Genomic DNA, 21,767 nt, shown 5'->3' with positions numbered 1-21,767 from the left:
ATTGGGTCCCACATATTGTTGTTCATCTATGACTCGACTAGGTCACTAGAGTCCCCTTCCAATCCACGGACGAGACTACCTGTTCCCCTTACGACAAATACATCCTTACATGTTTTAATTCGTGTGAACTGGCATATCCGTAATTAAATTAAAATTTGCTGGTCATTTCATCACCAAACACCCCCCCCAGGCCCCGACCCGACCCCGCTCTGTGGAGTGTAGAGGCCACTCCCTATTTATGGCATTCTAGTAAATTACTCTCTTAGTAAACGACATTTATTATCCTCTCCAAAACGCTCCGTCTGACACTGGCATTCTAAGCGGCTCTGATTGAATGATTGATTAATTATTTAATTAGTTTGACCGTAGTTAGGTTTTGACTCGAGATACTTAATCATGGTCAAGTCATTTTATAAATCCTTAAGAAGCAAATCCAGAAGCCAGAACAGAAACAACAAGCTGCATAGAGAGAGAAACAAGAACAAAACAATTTCTTTTGGAGAGGGAGACATAGGGAACTTACACCAAAATGGCTCTTTACGTCGATGAAGAAGAGATATGGAAATGTCCAAAGCACCCTTTCAAGCGTCGCCGGACCGGTATCTGCCACGTGTGCCTCCGCGAACGCCTCTCCTCTCTCTGCCCTGACTGCGCTAACGCGCGCCCCTGCGCTTGCTACGCCACAACCGCATCCTCCTCCGCCGGCTACTCTTCATCGTTCTCCTCTTTTCACCGCTTCTCCTCCGTGGCTGGAGTGGGAAGCGTCGGCCGCGTCTCCAATTTAATAGGCAGCGAGCCTTCTTTTCGCCGCTCTCGATCAGTAGCTGTTCCGTTTCTCCGGTCAAAGCCCTCCGCTGACCAGAGCTATAACAGTCACAAGACGACGTCGTCGTCGTCGTTTTGGTCGTTATTCAAGGGAGGACATGGCAACAGGAGCATGACAGAGGAGGTTGATAGACGACACGTGGTCATTTTAAAGGAGGGGGAGGATGAATCGGCGAGAAAGGTAAATGAAGATGAGGAGAGGAGGAAGATGATGAGGAAGTCAAGATCGGTGGCGGTGACGTCAGATTCAAGAGGGAGTGACGTGATGAGATCGTCGAAGGGAGGGAAGGGATGGTTCCCTAGTCCGATCAAGATTTTGAAGCAATCAATATCGAGAGGAATTTTGGTGCATGAAAGGTCGCCTTTGTACAGGGGTTGATTTTGTTTTCTTGTATAGCAATAAAAATAAAAATAACTACTAGTCTTAAACTGCCATACAGTAACACACGTGCTGCTTCTTTGGCAGACATGACGACACTATGTTTTATCATGTAATTTTTGCAATTTATGCATTGGGAAGAGATATTATGTAATCTATGTGACCAATCAAATTTCTTAATTTAATCTTCTTTTTCCAGCATTTTGTAATTTTATAGTCTCACTGTGTGCATGTAGCAGTTACAGTTGGCTGCGTGATTGGAGTGCAATCAGGTGAGAATCTTCGAGCGTTAAGTAAAAGAAAGCAAATGATTAGTAATTTGGTCCCACTACACATGTGGTTTCAAGTTCAACAAAGCATCAATTTGGGAGTTGCATGCCGCGAGGATTTGGAACTTGTTTTTAGGCGATGAATTTCGTGTGGTAGAGAAGGAGGCTAGGCTAGAATGGGCATTGATCAATACCTGAGTATGCTGTGTTGTAAATTACAAGCACAGCACAAGAACTTCTCAGTGATAACAGCGTTTTTGTTTCTGTGATTTGGATTTTTTATAGTTGCTTTTTATTTAAATAAATGTTTTTAAGTGTTTTTTTTATAATTTTATTGTATTAATATCAAAAATAAAATAAATTTTAAAAATATTATTTTAATATATTTTTAATTAAAAAAGTTTTTTTTATAAAAGCTCCTATAAGCACATGTGACAAAGAAATACAACATGGATAGGGCTAGGTTGCAAAAAAAGAAAGAGGATTGGATTTGTTTTCACATTTTTGTCAGTACCATAATAAAATAGTTTAATTATAAAATAAAATAAAAATAATTTAGTTGCATTAAAGCTTAATTGTTAAATTCTTCTTCTTCTTTTTTAACTTAGGCGTGCCTTTTCAGCCTAAAGTTTTAACACTTCGGCTTGTTTAAAGATTTTGAGTTGGTTTTATAAGTCTCCCAAACTATAGAAATTGATGCTTTTAGCGAGAGGTTTTAAATTTTTGGGTGGAAATGGAAGATAAGCTGCTACAAGCAATTTTCGACCTCCTTGGCTGGTCATGAAAGGATCTGTGTGTTTTTTTTTTTAAAGAAAGATCTTTCTAGCTCAGTAGCAGATAGTCCTTGTTTTGATATAAATTCCCAAAAGTAGAATTTGTTACTTGTTCCTGGTGTGCATGTTGATTTGTTTGGTTTGTCAAGCTAATGGTATAAAGCATAAAACCTTGGAATTTTGTTTATGGTTACAGTGGATCCTGATGAATTTATGAGAGAAATCTTTAGTGGAATAAAGCTAGATGTCAAGATTTATTGTGATATTATTGTTAGTGGTGTTTTGGGTTAGGTCCTGCATAGAAAAGGTGTTGTTGGAATTTTGTTATAAATAGATAAATACACTAAAAAAAAACATAAACCATTGATGAGATTTTAAAAGAATATTCTTAATTATTTAGTTATATTGCTTAGATGCATATAAATAGTATAAGGTCAAAACAAAGCGATACTATATCGTCAAGCAATAGTTTTCCTGATCCTTCGACTCATTTAAGTATCAATCATAAAGCGACACCTAATGTACCATCTAATAGTGCTGGCTCGTCGACTACCAAACATGGATCTGGGGTCCTATATGTTAGGGATCTATATTCCAACAAGCTAATTTTGGAATGGAAGCTTAATTTAAGCACATAAGAAAATCTATTTTTGTTCAAAAATAACATTAAATTAATGTTAACATGTTTATATAGCTTGGAGTGAATTTTTTATTTTTAGGCTCATAAATATGGAAGTCGCGATAACAATAACATCGATGATAAAAACATCAATGAAGGTGCTTCTTTTCAATGTAGTCAGCTTAAAGATCATACATAACGGAGGCCTATGGTTGAGACTTGGTGGAGGAAATTCGAGGTTAGTTAATGATTAATACTTTTAACGAATAAAATATGTTCTTAAAATTTGAAAAGTAATTATTTTACGAAAATGATTTTAAGAAGAAATTTTGGTAGGATGAGGCAAACTCAATGGTGACAAGGCAACTCTGAGAAAAACATAGCACTAATAGGTAAGTTTTAATGTGTGACGTATATGTTTTTTGTATAATAGTAATCTTTTTTTGTAAAAAATTTTGGTTTAATGAATTTTGAATCAAGTTGCATAATTTCATGTATAATGCCCAATGGTATATCATGAGACATGACGAGTCAGATGACTTTGATGTTTTAAAGCATTGTAGACCTCCCCACATCATAGAGAGTATCTAGGAGAAATATCTAAAGTTCTTCATGTCATATGCTTTTAAAAGATGCTCTAGGAGTGAGTTCTTGAACAGAAACAAAGAGACCCATGATTCTATTATTAAGCATATTGGCAGGTCACTTCTTTTCACTAACCATGCAAAGCGTCAAGTAAGAGCTTTTTTATTTTTAAGTGTTTTTCTTCAAATGGTAGTTATTATTTGTGATAAGCTTTAAGTATTGATTTATTTTACAGTCAACACAGCTTGGGTATAAGCCTACTTCAATGAAGTTGTATATGGAAACATATATATAGAGGGAGGATAGACAAAAAGGGGTGCAATAGTTTGTCGATAACTGAGCTAATGCGTTTATTGTAAGTAAACTTTGTAACCTTTTGTATATTATTTGAACTAATATTTTCTCATCCATATATCTAACTTATTTTTCTTTGGTATAGGAACAATATAACGTCGTCATGTGTGCCAAATATGGAGAGGACCCTTCAACTTATCCGGAATACGATTTGGATATGTGATTGGAGGTTGGAGCAATTTGTGGACTCGATAAGAATCAAGTTTACAGTATCTTTATGATTATGGCTTGATATATGAGATTGGATTGTAGTGTCTCAACTGTAAGTATCCTAAAATTCAGCTTGAGTCAACCATCACCAGCTGTTGAAGAGTTGATTGAACAACGAATTTGTGCTATGAGGGTTGGGATGAAGGCAAAGTATGAAGAACAAAAAAAAGCAATTAAAAAAAGATAATGACCTACTTTTCCGGTCAATATACTTCTCATATGAACCTCAATGAGATTTATCTCCTTTTTCATCTCCATCTGCAGCTAGAGCTTGTAATTAATTTGTATAGACATTTACAATTGATTTTTACATTATATGAAATTTGTTCTTCAGTTTTAATTAGTCATTTGATATTTTTTAATGCCGTTGTGAAATTGTTTGATAACATTTAGAAAAAATTCTTTAAAGATGGAAGAAATTTTAGTCGATAAATGATCAACTTTTTTATCGGAGAATTACAGAGAGTTATTAACTATTTTGATCCATATCGATGGGAATTTTTTTCTTTAAAGCATCATAATTTTCCTTGGAGAATTACAAAGAATTGTTAATTGTTTCAATATACACCCTTATGGGATTATCGACAGAATATGTAATTGGTTATTTTATAGGTGAACCTATCAAAGAGACATATATATTGTTGATGGACATATCCGTTGAAAATACATTGGTAATATTCACAAACAAATTTGGCGAAAAATATTGACATGCCCCTTTCTTAAGGACCAATGAAAATAAGTGGTCACTATATGCATCGGTATAAAATCATAAAAAAAAATTACTGACAAATATGACATCAACTCAAGATATTTTTTGACGATATGTTTTCATCGATAAATTCATTGATGATTTTTATACTAACAGAATTAGCGTATTTACATCAATAAAATATTCTATTTTTTTTGCTATTTTATAATTGTAATCATCGTAACGTCGCACATGCAACACTAGGATACAAAGATATGATTCTGAAATCGCTTGCACATTTCAACATTACTCAAGCTACAAGTTTAAAAGTGTTTGTTTTGGAGGTGGCTTTGACTTTTTTTTATGGAATCTACATAAAAAAACATGTATTTTTAGATTTTAAAGATGTTGTTTATACTTTAAAATTATTATATCTTTAAAAAAAATCACCACACCTCCAAACTAAAAAAAAATTGGGATACGAAGATCATTTCACTAGCTCTTCCGTACTTTAAACCCACTATTTTCTCATCTCGAGGTTCTATAAAGTACATAAATGATGAAATTATGCAAAGGTGCATGCCTGGTCAACTAACATATAACATGGGTCATTTATCTACCAGATCAATTATTTTTTATTGTTCGCCAGGATTTTACTTCATATTGTATGCCATAAAATTTTGACCTGGACCTCTTTAGATTATTCTGAAGGACGTATGCCACTATTAATCAAACAGTAGTCCTACAGAAAGACTCGATACTTTAAAAATGACACTAACAGAAACAAAAATGAGAAAGGTTCATAATTTGGAGAGGATGATCACCAAGTGGAAGCAGCGTTAATGTTTATGGAACTTCGTTGTCATACTTAAACGGTAAAGCAGCGTTTAGTAAGGAATATGAGACAAAATGTACAGATGCGAGAGAGTATTAATTAAAATTAAAATAAGAATTAATGAAAATAAAAAAAAATAAGAGAGAGAGGGAGTAATTAAAAATTAAATAAAAAATCAAATGTAAAAAAATGAGGCTGATTATTTTTTTCTAAACTAGAATTAATAGGAATCTTATTGGTGCCCCTTTTGAAGTCAAGATTAATAGAAATTTGGATTGACTATAGATGAAGGGATCTTGGTTGCCCGGTGGATTAAACAATAGGGATCCAAGTGCTGGTCAAATTGAAACCATAAGAGTCTCTTTCTCAAAAATCCACACCGTAGGGATCCCTAGTGCCATTAAACCATTAATCGATCATAATTTTAAATATATAAATTAGTCAATTTTTACATGAATTTTATAAAACAAAAATCATATTAAATTACTGTAATGTCTCATATTTAAATAGTTGTTGTTAATTTTTTTTTGTTAATTTAGATAGTAAAAATCTTATGATAAATTATATGCTTTATGGTCGTTTTAATGTAAATATCATAGTAATACATTTATTCACAATGCAATATATTATAATTTATTACCAAGCAATTTAATTACTTTATACACAACACAGTATAATAAGCGCAATAAATATAACATAGTAGAGGCCAAATAGACTCTCTAAGTCGAATCACCTCCCACCCCAACAAAAAATTAAGCAATGGAGTATTAAAATTCTTTTGGTGATTTTAATTTGCTTTGTTTTAAGGTAAAACAAATAAAACAGCAAAGCAAGACACTTTCCTAAGGAGCTGGACTAGGCACAAGCTTTGACTACGAATTAGTCAATCCGTAGAAAATATGCACCTCCACCTAACCCTTAAATACTTTGGGCCCTGGAATTTATTATTTTTTCTAGAAACGTTTTGGTTTTTGACTGGAAATGTTTAAGTGGTTGTTTGGGAGTATGATTATAGTTGTTTTTTAAAATATATTTCACGTTGAAATGTATTAAAATGATTTTTTTATTTTTTAAAAATTATTTTTGAGTTCATCGTATTAAAACGATGCGAAACACATAAAAAAATAATTTTTAGTAAAATAATTTAATTTTTTAAAGAACGTGGTTTGCACCGCATTTCCAAACGGATTCTAAGATATCTCTAAAAAAATACAGGTTTAACCTCATTATTAAATACCTTAATCACAAAAATTGAAAGAATTAGAGGAGAAAAAAGTAGTTAGAATTAAAGAGTAAAAAGAATCAACCGAAGCTTAAATTTCAAGTATTGCCCGCTTTAGGGTCAACAGAACCCGAGGGCTTAACATCTTTGCCATAATAAATCGACTTTTGAGAAAAACTTTGACCTTTCCAAACACGCTCGTTTTCCTGTACACGGAATACTTTCTCCGGTGTGCATGTTTGATCAGCTAAGGAACTCGTGACTTTTGACTATCAAACATGGGACCAATATAAGCATCCAACATTGATTTCGTAATAATTACACTTTAATAATTCTCTCTACATTGTATAAATTGGTTGCCAACTGAAACCATCAATTCATTTTCTCATTTATTACTAGCTATGTGCTGCATTATGCAACAGATTAGATATATTTTTTTCTTATAAAATATATATATATAGGCTTTTTTTACGTGTATTTGTACGTACAAAAAATTATAAAAGTAAATTAAAAAGTTTATACATTTATATATATATAATAAAATATATCAAAAATAATATATATTGAAAAATAAAAATAAAAATTCACTAACAATAAATGAAGATAAAAATGAAAATCGATATACATGTATAAATCAAGATATTTGACATTGCAATACAAAATTTTGTTCATCAAAATCAAATTTACATTCAATCAAATAATAATATAAATATATACACATGAAATTGATTGACTAAAATAAAAGGAAAAAAATATTGTGCAGGGTTATACATATTAGAAATATTATACGTACAAAATTTAAAAAAATTATTTATATAAAACATTAAAAAATAAATTATAGATGAATTAGAATAGTCTCTTCAAAATTTAAATGCATAAAAAATAATTAAAAATATTTCTCATTTAAAAGAGACTATATAAACAAAATGAAAGAGAGAAAAGGTATTAATTTAAATATTTATAAAAAAAAATGAAAAAAAAGGAAAATATGAGGCGTTGTTGGGTCTGGAAAGTCAGGCTACCCCGCTCGGTCCATTTTGTTAGGGCCCGCATGCTTCTTAATAATTATATTACAGACAGGGCAAACAACAAATCTACGACAAATCTTCCTTCTCATGTTTTATTGAAAAATTGAATAAGAAGCCGTTATCCCCATTGAGGCGAACGATGTGTTGTCTAATTTTGCCTATATTCTGGCCATTGTAGTTGTTGAAGAATCAGGGCTGAAGGTTTTTTCACGTGAGAACCCAATTTTCAATCCAAAAAACCTAGAAAACACCATAAAAACCTTGATAAACCTATCTATGACCTCAAAAAACCCAAGAAGAAAAATCTCAAAACACAAAATCAACTCAAAACAAAAGGATTCCTAAGTTCATAACTAGTTTTTAGGCACTTACATGATTAAAAAAAAACACCTAAATTGAATTCTCTTTATCAAATGGAACTATTTGACACAAAAATCGATCGTTTTGGTGGCCAAAATCGATGTCGATGATATTTTTCTCTCTACCACCAGAATTTGGTGACCTTTCTCTATTCTGTCTCGGACCAGGAATTAAAAAATAAAATAAATAAATTTTTTTAGCAAAATTTAATTGAAAAACTATTGAGGAACCAAAATACTTTTTAAAGTGTGGGGACTAAATTAAACTTTTCATGTGAACTCTGAATCATCCCCCATTTGTGATGCCTATTCTACTTTGTCCCCCTGTTTTTTTAATTTTGTTCTTAGTCAATAAATTTAATTTAATTTCTCTTGAATTTGGCCTTAAAAGTATGCAATCACATAAAAAAACATTTAATGACCAAATTGAAAACAAAGCAAAATTTTGAATAGCAGGTCCGCTGTAAAATGTGAGAGGGTGAACAATGATGTGAGCACATTGAAAAGGCCATGCCTTTTAGATTTTTACTAGCTATTTGGCTCGCGCTTCGCTGTGAGTCGAATATTTTTTTTCTTCAAAATAATTTGTATATGTAGATTTTGACGTGTTTTTATGCATAAAAAAATCTCAAGTGAAATTCAAAAAGTTTATGCATACATCTAATTAAATAAATCAAGAACTATTTATGCAACAACAATAAAAATTATGAAGTTTAGTCCCTTCCCAACCAAACTCGTGACCCGGATCATGGACTCAATTGAATTCAATAATTTTTTTATATACAATGTTTTTATCTAAAATAGACACCTATAAAATTAAGAACCAATCAAATATCGAGGCAATTGGAGGAAAAATCAAATCAAAACAAATTATGTTGCCTAATTAATAATCAATCAAATATTAAGTGATGAAATTAGAAGAAAAAAATAAGCAAGAAAAATAAAAAGAAATACAATTGTAATGGATAAAAATTAAAAAAAAAAGAAAAAAAAACCCCGGCTCTCGAGCTTGGATAGCCCATAGCTCTTGGGCCTTTTATTTTTAATCTTCTTAAGGGGTGAACAACAAGTCATCCGCCTATTAATATTTTGGGGGAAGAAATAGCATGTAACGCACATCACCTGCCCTACTCAGATTCAAATATAATTTGACCCCTAAAAAAACACCCTCAACACCTTGTAAAACATGTTTATAGCTTCTAACAATTAAAAAATTGACTCCAAAACTTATAATTAACTTGAAACTAAAATTCTTTTTGGGCTTAGATCTATCATTTCATGTAAGTTTAAGGAGGGGAAACACCTAAAATAAACTCTTTCTATAAAAAAAAACTTATTGACACCGAAATCTTCTTTTTTTATAGGCGAACTCGGTCTCAACCGAGACTTCATCTCTCTACCATGAGAATTGAGCAAGTTTCTCTATTCCCTCTCAAATCATAGACAAAAAAAAAATAGAGTATTTTTATGATATTTGAACTTGTTATCCAATAAGTAATAGATAAGATATAAATATTAAAGAATTTAACCAATGAATATTATCATACCAATTAAATCATTGAATTTAGAAGGATAAAAGTTGCTCAACACCTTTCAACAATTAATTAACGTAGAAATAGTTTCTTAAAAAATAATCAAACCCTTTTGTTAAACAAAACTAGTCTCTATCCAATTTGGTGAGCCATACAATGTGATTTCACAAATCTGGATAGAAATCTGATTTTGCTCCATAAAATTGTGTAGAAACCTAATTTTCATTGATGGAAAGCGCTAATCAAATTCTGAGTTCTGTTTATAGATTAATTACACTGAATAATTTGTCCATTGAGTATTTCTACTTAAATCAATATTCATGCAAGGATGGGATTTATGTAACTCGACATAATAATGAACATATATATAGAGAAAAGAACTCCATTATAAAATGGAGAAGCGTTCTCGGTGCTACGAAAAAGCATGCGCACCTCGTCAAAACCTTGCTGGGTGTAATGCACGGGCAGAAAGCACCGTATGGATGCCATCTCCACCACACAACAGGCTCCTAACAAGTTGTGTATCTCATCCTAATCTTATTGCTCGGGGGAGGCCGGTCCGTGGGGTCCCTTCAAGCATTTTTTTTCCCTTGTTTGTTTTATGTACTTGTAAATAATTCCCAAGAAGTTCAAAAAAAAATTAGATAGAAAAAAACTAATTTAAATAGTTTGTTCTGATTTTTCTTTTTTAAGATTTTATCCAAACATTTTAGATGTGAAATCTCAAAAATAATTAAAATATCAGAGAAACATCTTATTCGCATCAAAGAATTAGGATTTGCAACGCATGCGTGCAATCAAATTAAATATTTACAAAACGCATCACTATATTCCGCGTTTACTGAATTCATCACTATTTTTAAGGATGTTAATTTCTTCGGTATTAACAAATAGTAAGGTAAAAATAAAGAAAGAAATTCCCCCGTCGCTGACACATTTGGACCCACCTAGGAAGAAAAACTCGTGTGGTGCCATAGCCCACCGTACACGTGAGGTGGACTTTTCCGATCACGTAAAAAGAAGCCCCTTTTTGTTAGTTAACAGTTTTTTTTCCTAAAGTCTTTTCGCCGGTCTTCTTAAAATTCATTTTTGGGGACTTGCGAATTAGTACGATTGAGGTTGCGACAGATATACGCACACCGATGCCACATTTCTTTTTTACTATTTAAAAAAATACTTTTTTTTTAAATTAACACTGTCTTTTTTTAAATAACATTGTTTGTCAATTTAGTAAATATTATAGGTGAAACGATGACTTTTAAAAATTTGTTGATGAGAATAATAATATTTTAAAGAAATAGTTAAAATTAATTAACATAAATTTCAAGACAAGAAAGGAGAAAAAAAAAACTCGTAAAACACACTAAAACTTCAATAATAACAAGTGTAATAATGAGATTGTTATTATTGGAATTTTAGTATGCTTTCGAGATTTTTTTTTTAATTTTTTTCTCTTCTCTTTGTTTTGAAATTTAAAGCATTTTATTTTAATTATTTTTTAAAAAAATCTCTATTTCCACTAGCGATATTTTAAAAAGTCACATTTCTACTGGTGACTTTTACTAAATTGTGTTATTTTATTATAATTAATCTAGTAAAACAACTCGGCTAAAGGACAAGTGCTCAATTTGTCCTAAAAATAGATCCGAGACTTGGTTGAATAGCCTTTAATTCAGGTTAGGTGTTAAAAAAATTAATTCATAATTAATCTGGTTTAACTTAATAAACCTGACGAGTCAACCTGAAATTCAGTCAAAATTTAATTTATCTTTTTTAAAAGAATTTATTTTTCAAAACATGAAAGCTTAGTGAATGTAGACTTTTATTTTTTAAAAAAAGATATTGACGTAAAAAACTCAAATTAAACCACTCAACTTATAATTCGAGCAAATCAAACATCAAATCAACCCTAAAGCCAGTTTAATATCCATGAATGAAAGTATCTCTCCATGTTTCTTTCATAAAATGTACAAGGGATAAACTAAGTCATGTATCTATTTTTTGTTTTTTTCCATTCAAATTAATGCAACAAATATAATTTACCTGAAATACCAGATTATAATAGCTTGTGCCTAGGTACTTTTTTAAGAAGGATTTTCTTGTTTTTCTATGTCTTCAAAAAGTGAGAGAGCATGCAACTAAAATATGGGAATTACTTAAACGTCCCCTCGTTTCACTTGATATCAATTTTTCACTACACGCAAATATACAAAAATAATAATAATAATAATAAATATTCTTATACAATAAAAATGAAGAACATAACAACTAGATTGTTCGTGTTTTTTCCACATAGCATTTAGGGTATTCAGCATCGTTTTGAGTGATTAGTTATTTAATTAAATAATTGAATGCACGTGAAAGGTTTTTGAGATCAATAAATGTAAATTTGTTTTTTCGTTGGAAAAATTGATATTAAAATATTATCTATACTGCAAAAATATACGGATTTTTTTTATAAAGTTTCACAATAGCTCCAAGAAACAGCCTTTCTTCCTCTCTTAGCTGAAAGTTTTTACTTTAGCTGTTTGTAATAATAACTGTTGATTTGGCCTGGATTTCTTTGTCTCGCAGTCTGTCCTCCTCTCCCGCTTCATCTGTTTGTGATAACAGTTGTTGATTCACTCTATCTTTTATTTCTTTTTCTTTTTTGTCACAATATTAGAGATACTTACAAAACAAATCCCAAGATTTGACCAAAAAAATAAAACAAAGTGATAGATCTGCAAAAATTAGGATAACAGATCAAACACCAAAAAAAGGCCATCATAGATCCAACTCCATTATAATTTGAACATAAAAGAAGACACATATAGTAATTAAAAGCAGCAAAACCCACCAAGAAAAGTGAACCTTTCGAAAGTCACGGGGAGCCACACCATGGAGGTAGAAAGAGTATGAAGAGAAGATAAGAAGAAGAACGAAGAATAGAGTTGCTGAGATCCAAACACACATCTTCTCCATCTTCATCTCTGGTTATTTTGAATTTCTTGCTCAAATTCCAGCCAAGATGTTCTAGGTTTACGTCATTCATTCTGTTTTGGATATTTCTATTATGTGTCCCAGAGCACTAGTTCATGCAAAACCAACAATGGGGTCTTTTTTGTTTATAGCTAAGAATCAACTATACGAATATCCTACAATGTCAAGGAAGTTGAGGGTCATGCTGTAGTTAATTGAAGAGGATGTAAATGCTTTGAAGAAAAACTGAACTTTGCTGCAATGAAAAGATCTAGAGGAACATGTTCTTCATATAGTCGCAGATAAACTGAACTTTGCTGCGATGAAAACGTGTTTTATTATCAATCCACCAGTAAAAGCAACAGTCCAAGTTGAAAAAATCGATGATTTTAAATGGTAGAATGCCTCTTACTGCTCTGTTTTACGTCAAATTAAATATGCCAGGATTAAAGAATACTATTTCATGGAAAATCATCCTTCCTCTCTCTTTTCTGGTGCCGAAAGTCTCAAATATAGGAATCTAAAATATTTTTCAATGTTGAATCATCTTTGATTTTATCTTCCTGAAGCTTATCCAAAACTAGACAAGATCCTTTTCTTGGACAATGACATTGTAGTCCAGAAAGATTTAACACCACTTTGGTCATTGGTTCTTCAAGGGATGGTGAATGGTGCAGTGGAGACATGCAAGGAGAGCTTTCATAGGTTTTACAAGTATCTAAACTTCTTAAATCCTAAGATTTACAATAATTTTAATCCAGAATATTCTTGTCTGATAAATCTAAATTTAACAAGTTTTAAAAAATTCTAAAAACTCACTTATAGATTCGGGTTATAACACCCAATCTCAAAATGCTACCAAGAGAGAAGGTTCAAGGTTGTTGTCTCAACCCGAGGTATTTAGGATCAGGCATGGTAGTCCAAGTCCATGTTGGGCATGTTGCCTAACATCCTATAGGCTCGAGTTGTCACACCCAAGCCCAATATACTTAGGTTCAAATATCGTGTTTAAACTTATTTTTTATCTGTAATAAACTTAGGTAGCTCGTATAAATCCATTACTTTCTCAGTAATCTTTCAAAACCTTAACACGAGTTCCTCAATATTTTATATTGATCCAATACATATTATTTTGAGTGTAATGCAATTCAAAATATCACAATAATAAAATTATTTTTTAACCCCTTCTTTTCACAAAAGAACAAGATTTATAAACTATAAATTAATATCTCATGAATCTTTCGTACTCTAGTTTTACAATCTTTTTATTCTTTATATTTTTAGTATATATATTTTTAGAGTTTATTTTTCTAAAATATCATTGTATTTTTTCTCCACAAATATACATATTAAGTATTTGAAAGCTCATATATCTATTAATAGAACTTTTTGAATGTATCAACTACCAATTACTTTAGCTTAACATGCATCAAATACCAACTCTTTTGACTATAAAAAAAAATCAGATTACTAAAACTAAAAATTTAATTAATTATCTAACATATAAAACTAATTTCTAAACTAGCTGTATCTGGACATTTTAGGATACCATCTTAGGTTAGGTATTTGTCATGAATATGTTTGACTTGATCAAGCAGTGAAAGAGACGGAATATCGCTCGCATATATCATCATCATTGGAAAGATTTGGTAAAGGCTTCAATCTTCTCTTTCTGCTAAGTTGACACTCTATGTCTTTTGGAACTAAAATCTTGTGATATTTACTTGTATTATTTTTTGACAAAATACTAACATAAAGAAACCAGTTTTCAAGGTAGCTGGTTTAATCACGCTTGGTTAATATTTTAAATTATATGTGTGACCTGGAAACAGAATGTTGAAATAATCTAGAACTGAAATTTCCTTCCAATAAAAAAAAAAAATGGGATGCCTGTTGCTTACATGAGATACTTAAAGATCATGAAGCAAAAGTTAAAAAAATATATAAGATTATCACTTCACTGCAGGTAAGCTCCAACAGTAATTGAAAGACTGTCATTTCAGAGAAAACCAAAATAAAAATTTTGAAAGTTTATTTGAAATAACGAGGAAAAGCATAAGAAATTCAAACTTTAATAAAATTAATAAATAAATTGCTTTAATTAATTTTAAAATAAAACTTTAGGTTCATTTTGAATCATCAAATCAATTAAATTATATCAAAATAATTTTTATATAGTTTAATTTGAAATTAAGCTAGATAATAAATTGAGTTATACTAGACTGAAATTAATAATAATATCAAAAATTTCTTTACAAACTTATTATTTTATTATATTAGTTATTTTATCCAGCTAGTAGTGTAGTGCAAGGTAATAAACTAGTTCATCTAATTAAATAAGTGAATGCGAGAGAATGAGTTTGTTTATATATATATAAAAAAATAACATCTTCTTATCAAATAATGAGAGAAACTTAAAGATTAATCTTAAATAAAACCATACTTAATAATAAAGGATTAAAATTGATGAGACTGAATAATTTATTAATTTTAGAGTAACGATAAATGGAGGTTTACTTGGTAAATAAATGCGAATTAAATGCACGTCTAATCTTTCGAATATTTTTCAACAAAACCATCATGTTACTCTGTAGTATATAAAAAGAAAAAAGAGCTTTCGAATAATTTGCGTGAACGAATGTATAAGAATGTTTATTGTACAAATAATTGTTTTTCCGAATGTATAAGGGCTCTTTCTTTGTTTGAAAGGTCCCTTTACTATTATTATTTTTTGTCTTAATATCAACCTTGTATATTATATTTTTATCATTGTTTTAGCCCTTATGTTTTTCTCTTACAGAAAAGTCACTAATTGACAACAATTTTTGGTCCTAGTATTTGATTGCAATAAACAATTTAATCCTTGAATGAGTTTTTTTGAATTATGCCCCCCCCCCATGTAAAATCTTAAATTTTGCCAAAATTGTGACAATAGATATATGATATTATAGTGAACAATTTGTTTTCACTGGGTATATCTAATTAAATCCACTTAACTCTTACTTTTTTAACCAACCCATATAAATTATTGGAAATAAAATTTTTATGGAGAAATAACATATTTATGATAATATGAGGGAAAAAACAAAATCAAAGTAAAAACACTTCAATTTGCTAATAATAATAACAATATATATATATATTAATAAAAATTTTATTTTTTTATAAAATCATATAACTATTATGAATTTATTTTATTTTATTTATTTGATATATTTTCTTATATTTTAAAACAATAGATATATGATATCATAAAAAATTAAAAGTTTGTCTTTTAAAATAGATATACACATTTAAATTTAGGCCCCATTAGTTTACCAAAAAGTTTTTTGTTTAAGTGAATTCTTGAAAAGATGATTATTTTTTTGATGTTTGGCAATGTCATAAATAATTAGTTGGAAAACACTTTCTAGTGTTTAACTATGTCATGGAAAATAAGTTGAAAAATAATTTATTAATATTTTAATTTATTTTTTAAAGTTTATTAAGAGAACGAGTATCAAATCTGACATTTGAAAAAGTTGGAGGATGAAATTGAAAAACAAATCTCAAATACATAAATTATTTTAAATAAAACAAATAACAATCAAGAGAATGAAGACCAAATATTACATATAAAAATGATGAAATTGAAAATATATATATATATATATATATATATATATATAATTTTCATAAATTATTTCAAATAGAAAAGAATATGAACTAAAATTTGATAGATAAAAAAATTAATTGAAAAAAAGATAAGAAAAAAATAAATAACAAGAAAAAAAATGAGAACCAAAATTGATATAAAAATCAATAAATCAAATTCTATAGGGGGGATTGGAAAAAAAAAGATTCAAAACAAAATATATACCAATCAAAAGATAGATAATCAAATTTGATATAATTAACAAATAGCAAGATATTCTTGAATTTTTTATAACTTTTGAAAAGTGTAGTCCTTTCAAAAAAAAAAAAAGATCTTCCTACAAATCAAGTTCAATTTTTCTTTGATTCAAAAATATTTTTCATTTACTAAATTTTTCAATGGTAAACAAATAATAAAAAGTTTGAAAAATAATTTATAAAAAAAACACTTTTTATAAAACAAATATGTGTTACTCAACTCTTATTCTTGTTTGTTTGCATATTTAATAAGTGTGACTAATTTTAACCATCAAGGGACTTAATTAAAAATAATCATTCATGAACTAGATTGTATGTATAATAGAATTTAAGGATATTTTTTCAATTAAGGACTTATATGAAAGAAAACTAAAATACAAGGATCAAAGTAAAAATTTAAAAATTTTAGGGCCCAAAATAAATGAGTGAAATATTCCATATGGAATATAAATATAACTTAAGTAATTTTAAAAAAAAAAAACAATAGAATAACCTTTTAAATACAAAAGAAGAAATATAGGGATGCGTGATAATTTTGAGGAATTGATGCAACTATAAGGACTGGCATAATTTTGGATGGCCGTACCCCACAGCATGCCCTGTGATACCTTCTTACGAAGGACGTGGACGTGGACGTGGACGTGGACAAGCTACTAGCTGTGAGAGAGAGAGAGACTTTTTGGAGAGACCGGCCATGTGATAGTCAAGTTTATCTTGTCAAGATTGTCATTTCCAGGGAAGATTGTAGTCTTTTATGTCGAAGGAAAAGTTTCAAATACATCAGATCAGACATTCAGTGCACAATAATTTCGAGGGATGTCAAAAGAAAACAGCTTATGGATTGTTCTGAATCCTGATCGTGGCAAGAGGGACGATGGAACTTTAATATTATAAAGGGAAAATAGCATATTCAAAATCCTCCAGGCCTGAGAGTTTAGGCAACTGGCCCAGGTGAACTAAGGCCTGCAACAGAGCACACAGCGAGCCTTACATCAAAGGATATTTGGGCTTGGGCGGTTTGGACATATGATGGAAGTGGGCTAAAATTATTTAGGTTTCGACATACGATGGAAGTGGGCTAAAATTATTTACAAAACTACTAAATCACATGGAGAGTTGGTTTAACTGTTCATATTATAACAAAAGTTAAATAAAATGGAGAAATTACTTCCAATTAAGAGACATTTCATTGTGAATTATAATAATAGTTTTATTTTTTATTTTTTATTTTTTTACAAGACGTTTCTTTGGTTTTCCTTTTCTTCTGAGTGGCACCCGCACCATTAAGGAAACACGTGTGACACTTTCTGATGGTCAAATCTGGTCATTCGTCGTCTCACTGGATGTACAGTCGTGTCCTCTTTCACATGCTATGACACGCTAGATAGATAATGGTTAGATAGACACCGGTGATAGATTGTTTGTGTTTTTTCTTTTTTTTCTCTCTCTTGACAATTAAAGTGCCCAATTGTCCTCTTTGTTTGTTGTTTGTCAAATCAAACATGTTTGTCATACTCAAATACCTTGAGTATGGCATGACTGCAAGATCCAAGGCTTTTGGATATAGCATGGTTTCCAAACCCAACACTAGACAAACGTATCTTGGGTCTATGTCAGCCCAAGCAACTTTGATCAGAGCAGGTGATAATTAAAATGTTGAGGATTATAATTTTTTAAAAATTTTTTATAACAAAAATATTTAAATTATTCTAGAAATATCATAAACAGAAATCCAAGTTCATAAATTATTTATAAACAACAAATCATCACAAAAATCTAATTTAATGTTTTAGAATTAAAAATTCAAATTATATATTCTCATTGAAATGATTTATTTTTTATGTTTACGATTTTGCTATTTCTTCAATAAAAAAATTTATCTTCTTTTTTTTTCCTATTTTTTTAACTCGATGCCTAGGTTTGGTATGACCCAAGCGATTAGGTTTGACATTACTGTCAAACTCAAGACATTTAAAATATTTTTTATACACTTAATATTTTTTTACATTAAAAAATAAATTGATAATGACCTATTATAGAGCACGGACAATGTACTACTCAACACTAAAACAAGTTGATATATTATTTTAAATCATTTGTCAACAAATGCATCATGTATCTCAATTGGTTAATGTGGTCTCAACAGTTGCCGAGGTCATGGGTTTGATTCCTGCTAGCGTTGGCTCAGGCCCACGGGTCTCTTTCAAGCCAATGTACTTGAGCTTTGTTGTATTAGGTTCTTTAATTTATTTATTTTTAATTTTTAAATTGGGTTTCTTTCCTTTTTTGTACTTTTGAAGAAAAAAATTCTAATTTTATCCTTTAAATTTAAAATTTTTATTTAATTGTTTTTGCAATCTCATCATTTAATGTGGAAATTTTATTAAATTCTATCCTTTAATTCTGGGTTGATAGTAAATTGATTTTTATATTTTTTTTATTAAACTCGCTAGGATTAACCTAACATGTTTCTATTTGTTTCTTTGATTTTTTTTTTATCTTTGGATATATCCTATCAACAAGGTCATGTAAGAGGAACTTCCACATGATTTAATTTAAAACTCGGGCAAAACAAAAAGTAGAGTTGAGAGTTTTCAAGTTTAATTTGTTGTGTTGAGTTTAATAACGATGCTAAAAAATTTATATTGTCTAGATGTTGTTTTTTTATGTTTCAAAAAAAATTGATCCAACGTGCAGTAATAATACCGGAAATAAACTAGTCTTCTCTACTAAAAAGTCTGAAATTCTTTATAAAACTTTATTGATCATATAAATAGCGAAGCTTCTTTTTTTATTTTTTACAATTTAGCCTCTTTTTTTTCATTTCCCCTATTTTTTTATTTCAATTTTATCATATTTTTTTTTCTCAATTTCATCTTCAAAACTTTTTTTAACAATAGACTAGGTTGTCTTTAGACTAATTAAGTTGATTAGATCATATTAAAAGAACTTTCATAAGGTTTAATTTTAAACTCAAACTAGAAAAAGATTCGAGTCAAAGGGATATTTTCCTATTAATTTTATCATTTTTATTTTATTTTTTTCACTTTGGATCAGTCAAGTTGATTAGGTCACATCAAAAAAATTTTGATATTGTTTAATTTTAAATCTGAATTAGATAAAAAAATTAGATCAAGAGGTTTAAAGATATACGAACTAGGTTGATATGTCAATAACTCTAATATTTTTTGTAATTTTCTTTTCTTTTTTCTTTTAACTGATTAAATTGTTTCCTGCATGTTTAATAATTTTGATTAACATGTACGCCCCGCTCCCCCTTTCATTTGGTATGATTTTTCTTTATGTTTTTTTTTAATAGCCTAGGTTATTAGGTATGATGCTTTATTAGGCAATACGAATATCATTGTGCTTCTTCTCTTTTTTTTTCTCTTTCTTTTCAGCTAACACCAATTTACACTGTTAATTAATGTAACTGGAATTGAAATTTTGCAGAGTGATTCTGCTAATTACTGGGTTGTGTGTGTGTACTCTAATCATTTAAAAAGGGTCAAGATTCGTCTAATCATTTTCTTAATTTCATAGAAATAGATGTTGCCGGTTTTACACTTCAAGGTGTGCTCTAATTTATATTTATTCTTACTCCAAATCTACACTCTACATAGCAAAACAGTGATAAATTAAATACCCACCCTGCAATTGCAAAAAAAAAAAAAAAAGAGCTAGCATCGACAAATTGAGACCACCAAATCAGCGGCAATGTTGCTGAATCGAACCAAGCCCAAATGCACAGACAGGTTGATGTTAGTTTCATTATAAAAAAAAGGACGATTTTTAGGAGAGGCAAGGCAACGAGGCCTTTTTGTTGTATTTCTTGATTTTCTTTTCTTGAACACGCCTCACAATCTTTATGGGCCAGTCACTGACAAGACATAGCCCACTTGATCCAACATGTCTGCCGACAACGTGTACGCATCTTAACTAGCCCAGCCCATTTCATGAAACTCCCTTGTCTATTTAATTTGTCTTGGCCTCTGTACCTAGAACCACGGCCTGCAAAATTGTAGATCACTTTGCGCCTCTCCCTCTCCCTCTCTGAGCCTAGCAATGGCTGATGCCAAAAACGTCTCAAATGAAACCAAACAAACTCTGGTCTTCGTATACGGCACCCTGAAAAAAGATTTCCCAAACCACTACCTCTTTCAACAACTGATTTCCCAGAAAGAAGCCTCATACGTAGGCACCTGCATAACCCACCAACCACACCCTCTCGTTATTGGTCCCTATGGGATTCCATACATGCTGTACCTCCCTGGTAGCGCCGGTCACCAAATCAATGGCGAGCTATACTCCGTGACAACACAAGGACTCGTTTCATTAGATGAGTTGGAGGGCACGAGTGTTGGCCACTATGAGAGGCGTCCAGTTCAGGTAATCATGCGGGAACAGAGTGATGCGGAGGAGGGTGAAAAGGGCAGTGTCGTTGTGGTGGATGCTGAGGCATATTTTGCTCATAGGAGTTTTGGGGAGAGGATGTGGGTTAGGTGTGGGAGAGCTGGGTTAGATGAGTATAGTTTGGAAAGAGCTGCGCGTGATTATGTGAAGAAAGTGAATAGGCCTGAAGGCAGGAGTTTTCTTGATGAAATCGAAATGTTCTTGTCCGGTACGGCTTGACAAAAAATAAAATGAATTTGATAGATTTCATTCTTTTGTGGCTTCAAATCCGGTGTGGGTTCTTTTAATGTAATGAGAAAATCCCATCAAGTTAACCTATTTGGTTTGTCGCGTGTTTCATGTTTGTGATGAATGATTAACTTGTAATAAGAATTATATGTATCATCATCATCATATTGATGCTGTGTTGTTCTTTCGTTCTTTTATGGGAGTGCGAGCTAAGAATACAAAATGAATAATAATAAATAAAAAACCTTGTCAAGAACAGCTCAGCTCAGGATTTTTTCTGAATATAAACGAGAGGGAATCAGATTAGTTGGTTGGGATATAGACGAGAGAAAGAAAAAAAAATCGAACAAACTATCAGCCGGCATGAGCAAGAAATCTATTGGAATAATAAGCTTTCCTTTTAGAGATTAAGAAATTTTGTTATCTCCTTAAAAATAGAAGCGTTTAAAGGAGCAACATTAGTGTCTTGTTTTTCCCTGGGAGGGAGATTAGGTGCCTAGCCTCAGATGCAGCAAAGTTCCCCATCCATATCTTGAAATAGGGTCCGTGATGCTTGCTTGGTGTCATTTAGGAAGACAGAGAGCTGTGAGTTTTCT

At 30.7% G+C, this 21,767-nt stretch overlaps 2 protein-coding genes across 2 annotated transcripts; both read left to right on the top strand.

Annotated features, from left to right (window-relative positions):
• Positions 1–432: 432 nt before the first annotated feature.
• On the top strand, positions 433–1,405 carry LOC133701181 (uncharacterized). Its single transcript, XM_062125009.1, has one exon. The coding sequence runs from the start codon at positions 530–532 to the stop codon at positions 1,202–1,204; it is 675 nt and encodes a 224-aa protein (XP_061980993.1). The 5' UTR covers positions 433–529; the 3' UTR covers positions 1,205–1,405.
• Positions 1,406–20,595: 19,190 nt separating this feature from the next.
• LOC133701942 (putative gamma-glutamylcyclotransferase At3g02910) lies at positions 20,596–21,162 on the top strand. The gene has a single exon (XM_062126140.1). The coding sequence runs from the start codon at positions 20,596–20,598 to the stop codon at positions 21,160–21,162; it is 567 nt and encodes a 188-aa protein (XP_061982124.1).
• Positions 21,163–21,767: the final 605 nt, after the last annotated feature.

Source organism: Populus nigra, chromosome 8 (assembly GCF_951802175.1).
Source record: "Populus nigra chromosome 8, ddPopNigr1.1, whole genome shotgun sequence".
In the NCBI taxonomy this organism is placed as follows: Eukaryota; Viridiplantae; Streptophyta; class Magnoliopsida; order Malpighiales; family Salicaceae; genus Populus; species Populus nigra.
The sequence above is the reverse complement of the archived record's forward strand: the minus strand, read 5'-3'. Positions and strand labels throughout refer to the sequence as shown.

Bases quoted from the DNA above. Each gene is read 5' to 3' on its own strand.
- LOC133701942 (XM_062126140.1), top strand. From the start codon at position 20,596: ATGGCTGATGCCAAAAACGTCTCAAATGAAACCAAACAAACTCTGGTC.
- LOC133701181 (XM_062125009.1), top strand. From the start codon at position 530: ATGGCTCTTTACGTCGATGAAGAAGAGATATGGAAATGTCCAAAGCAC.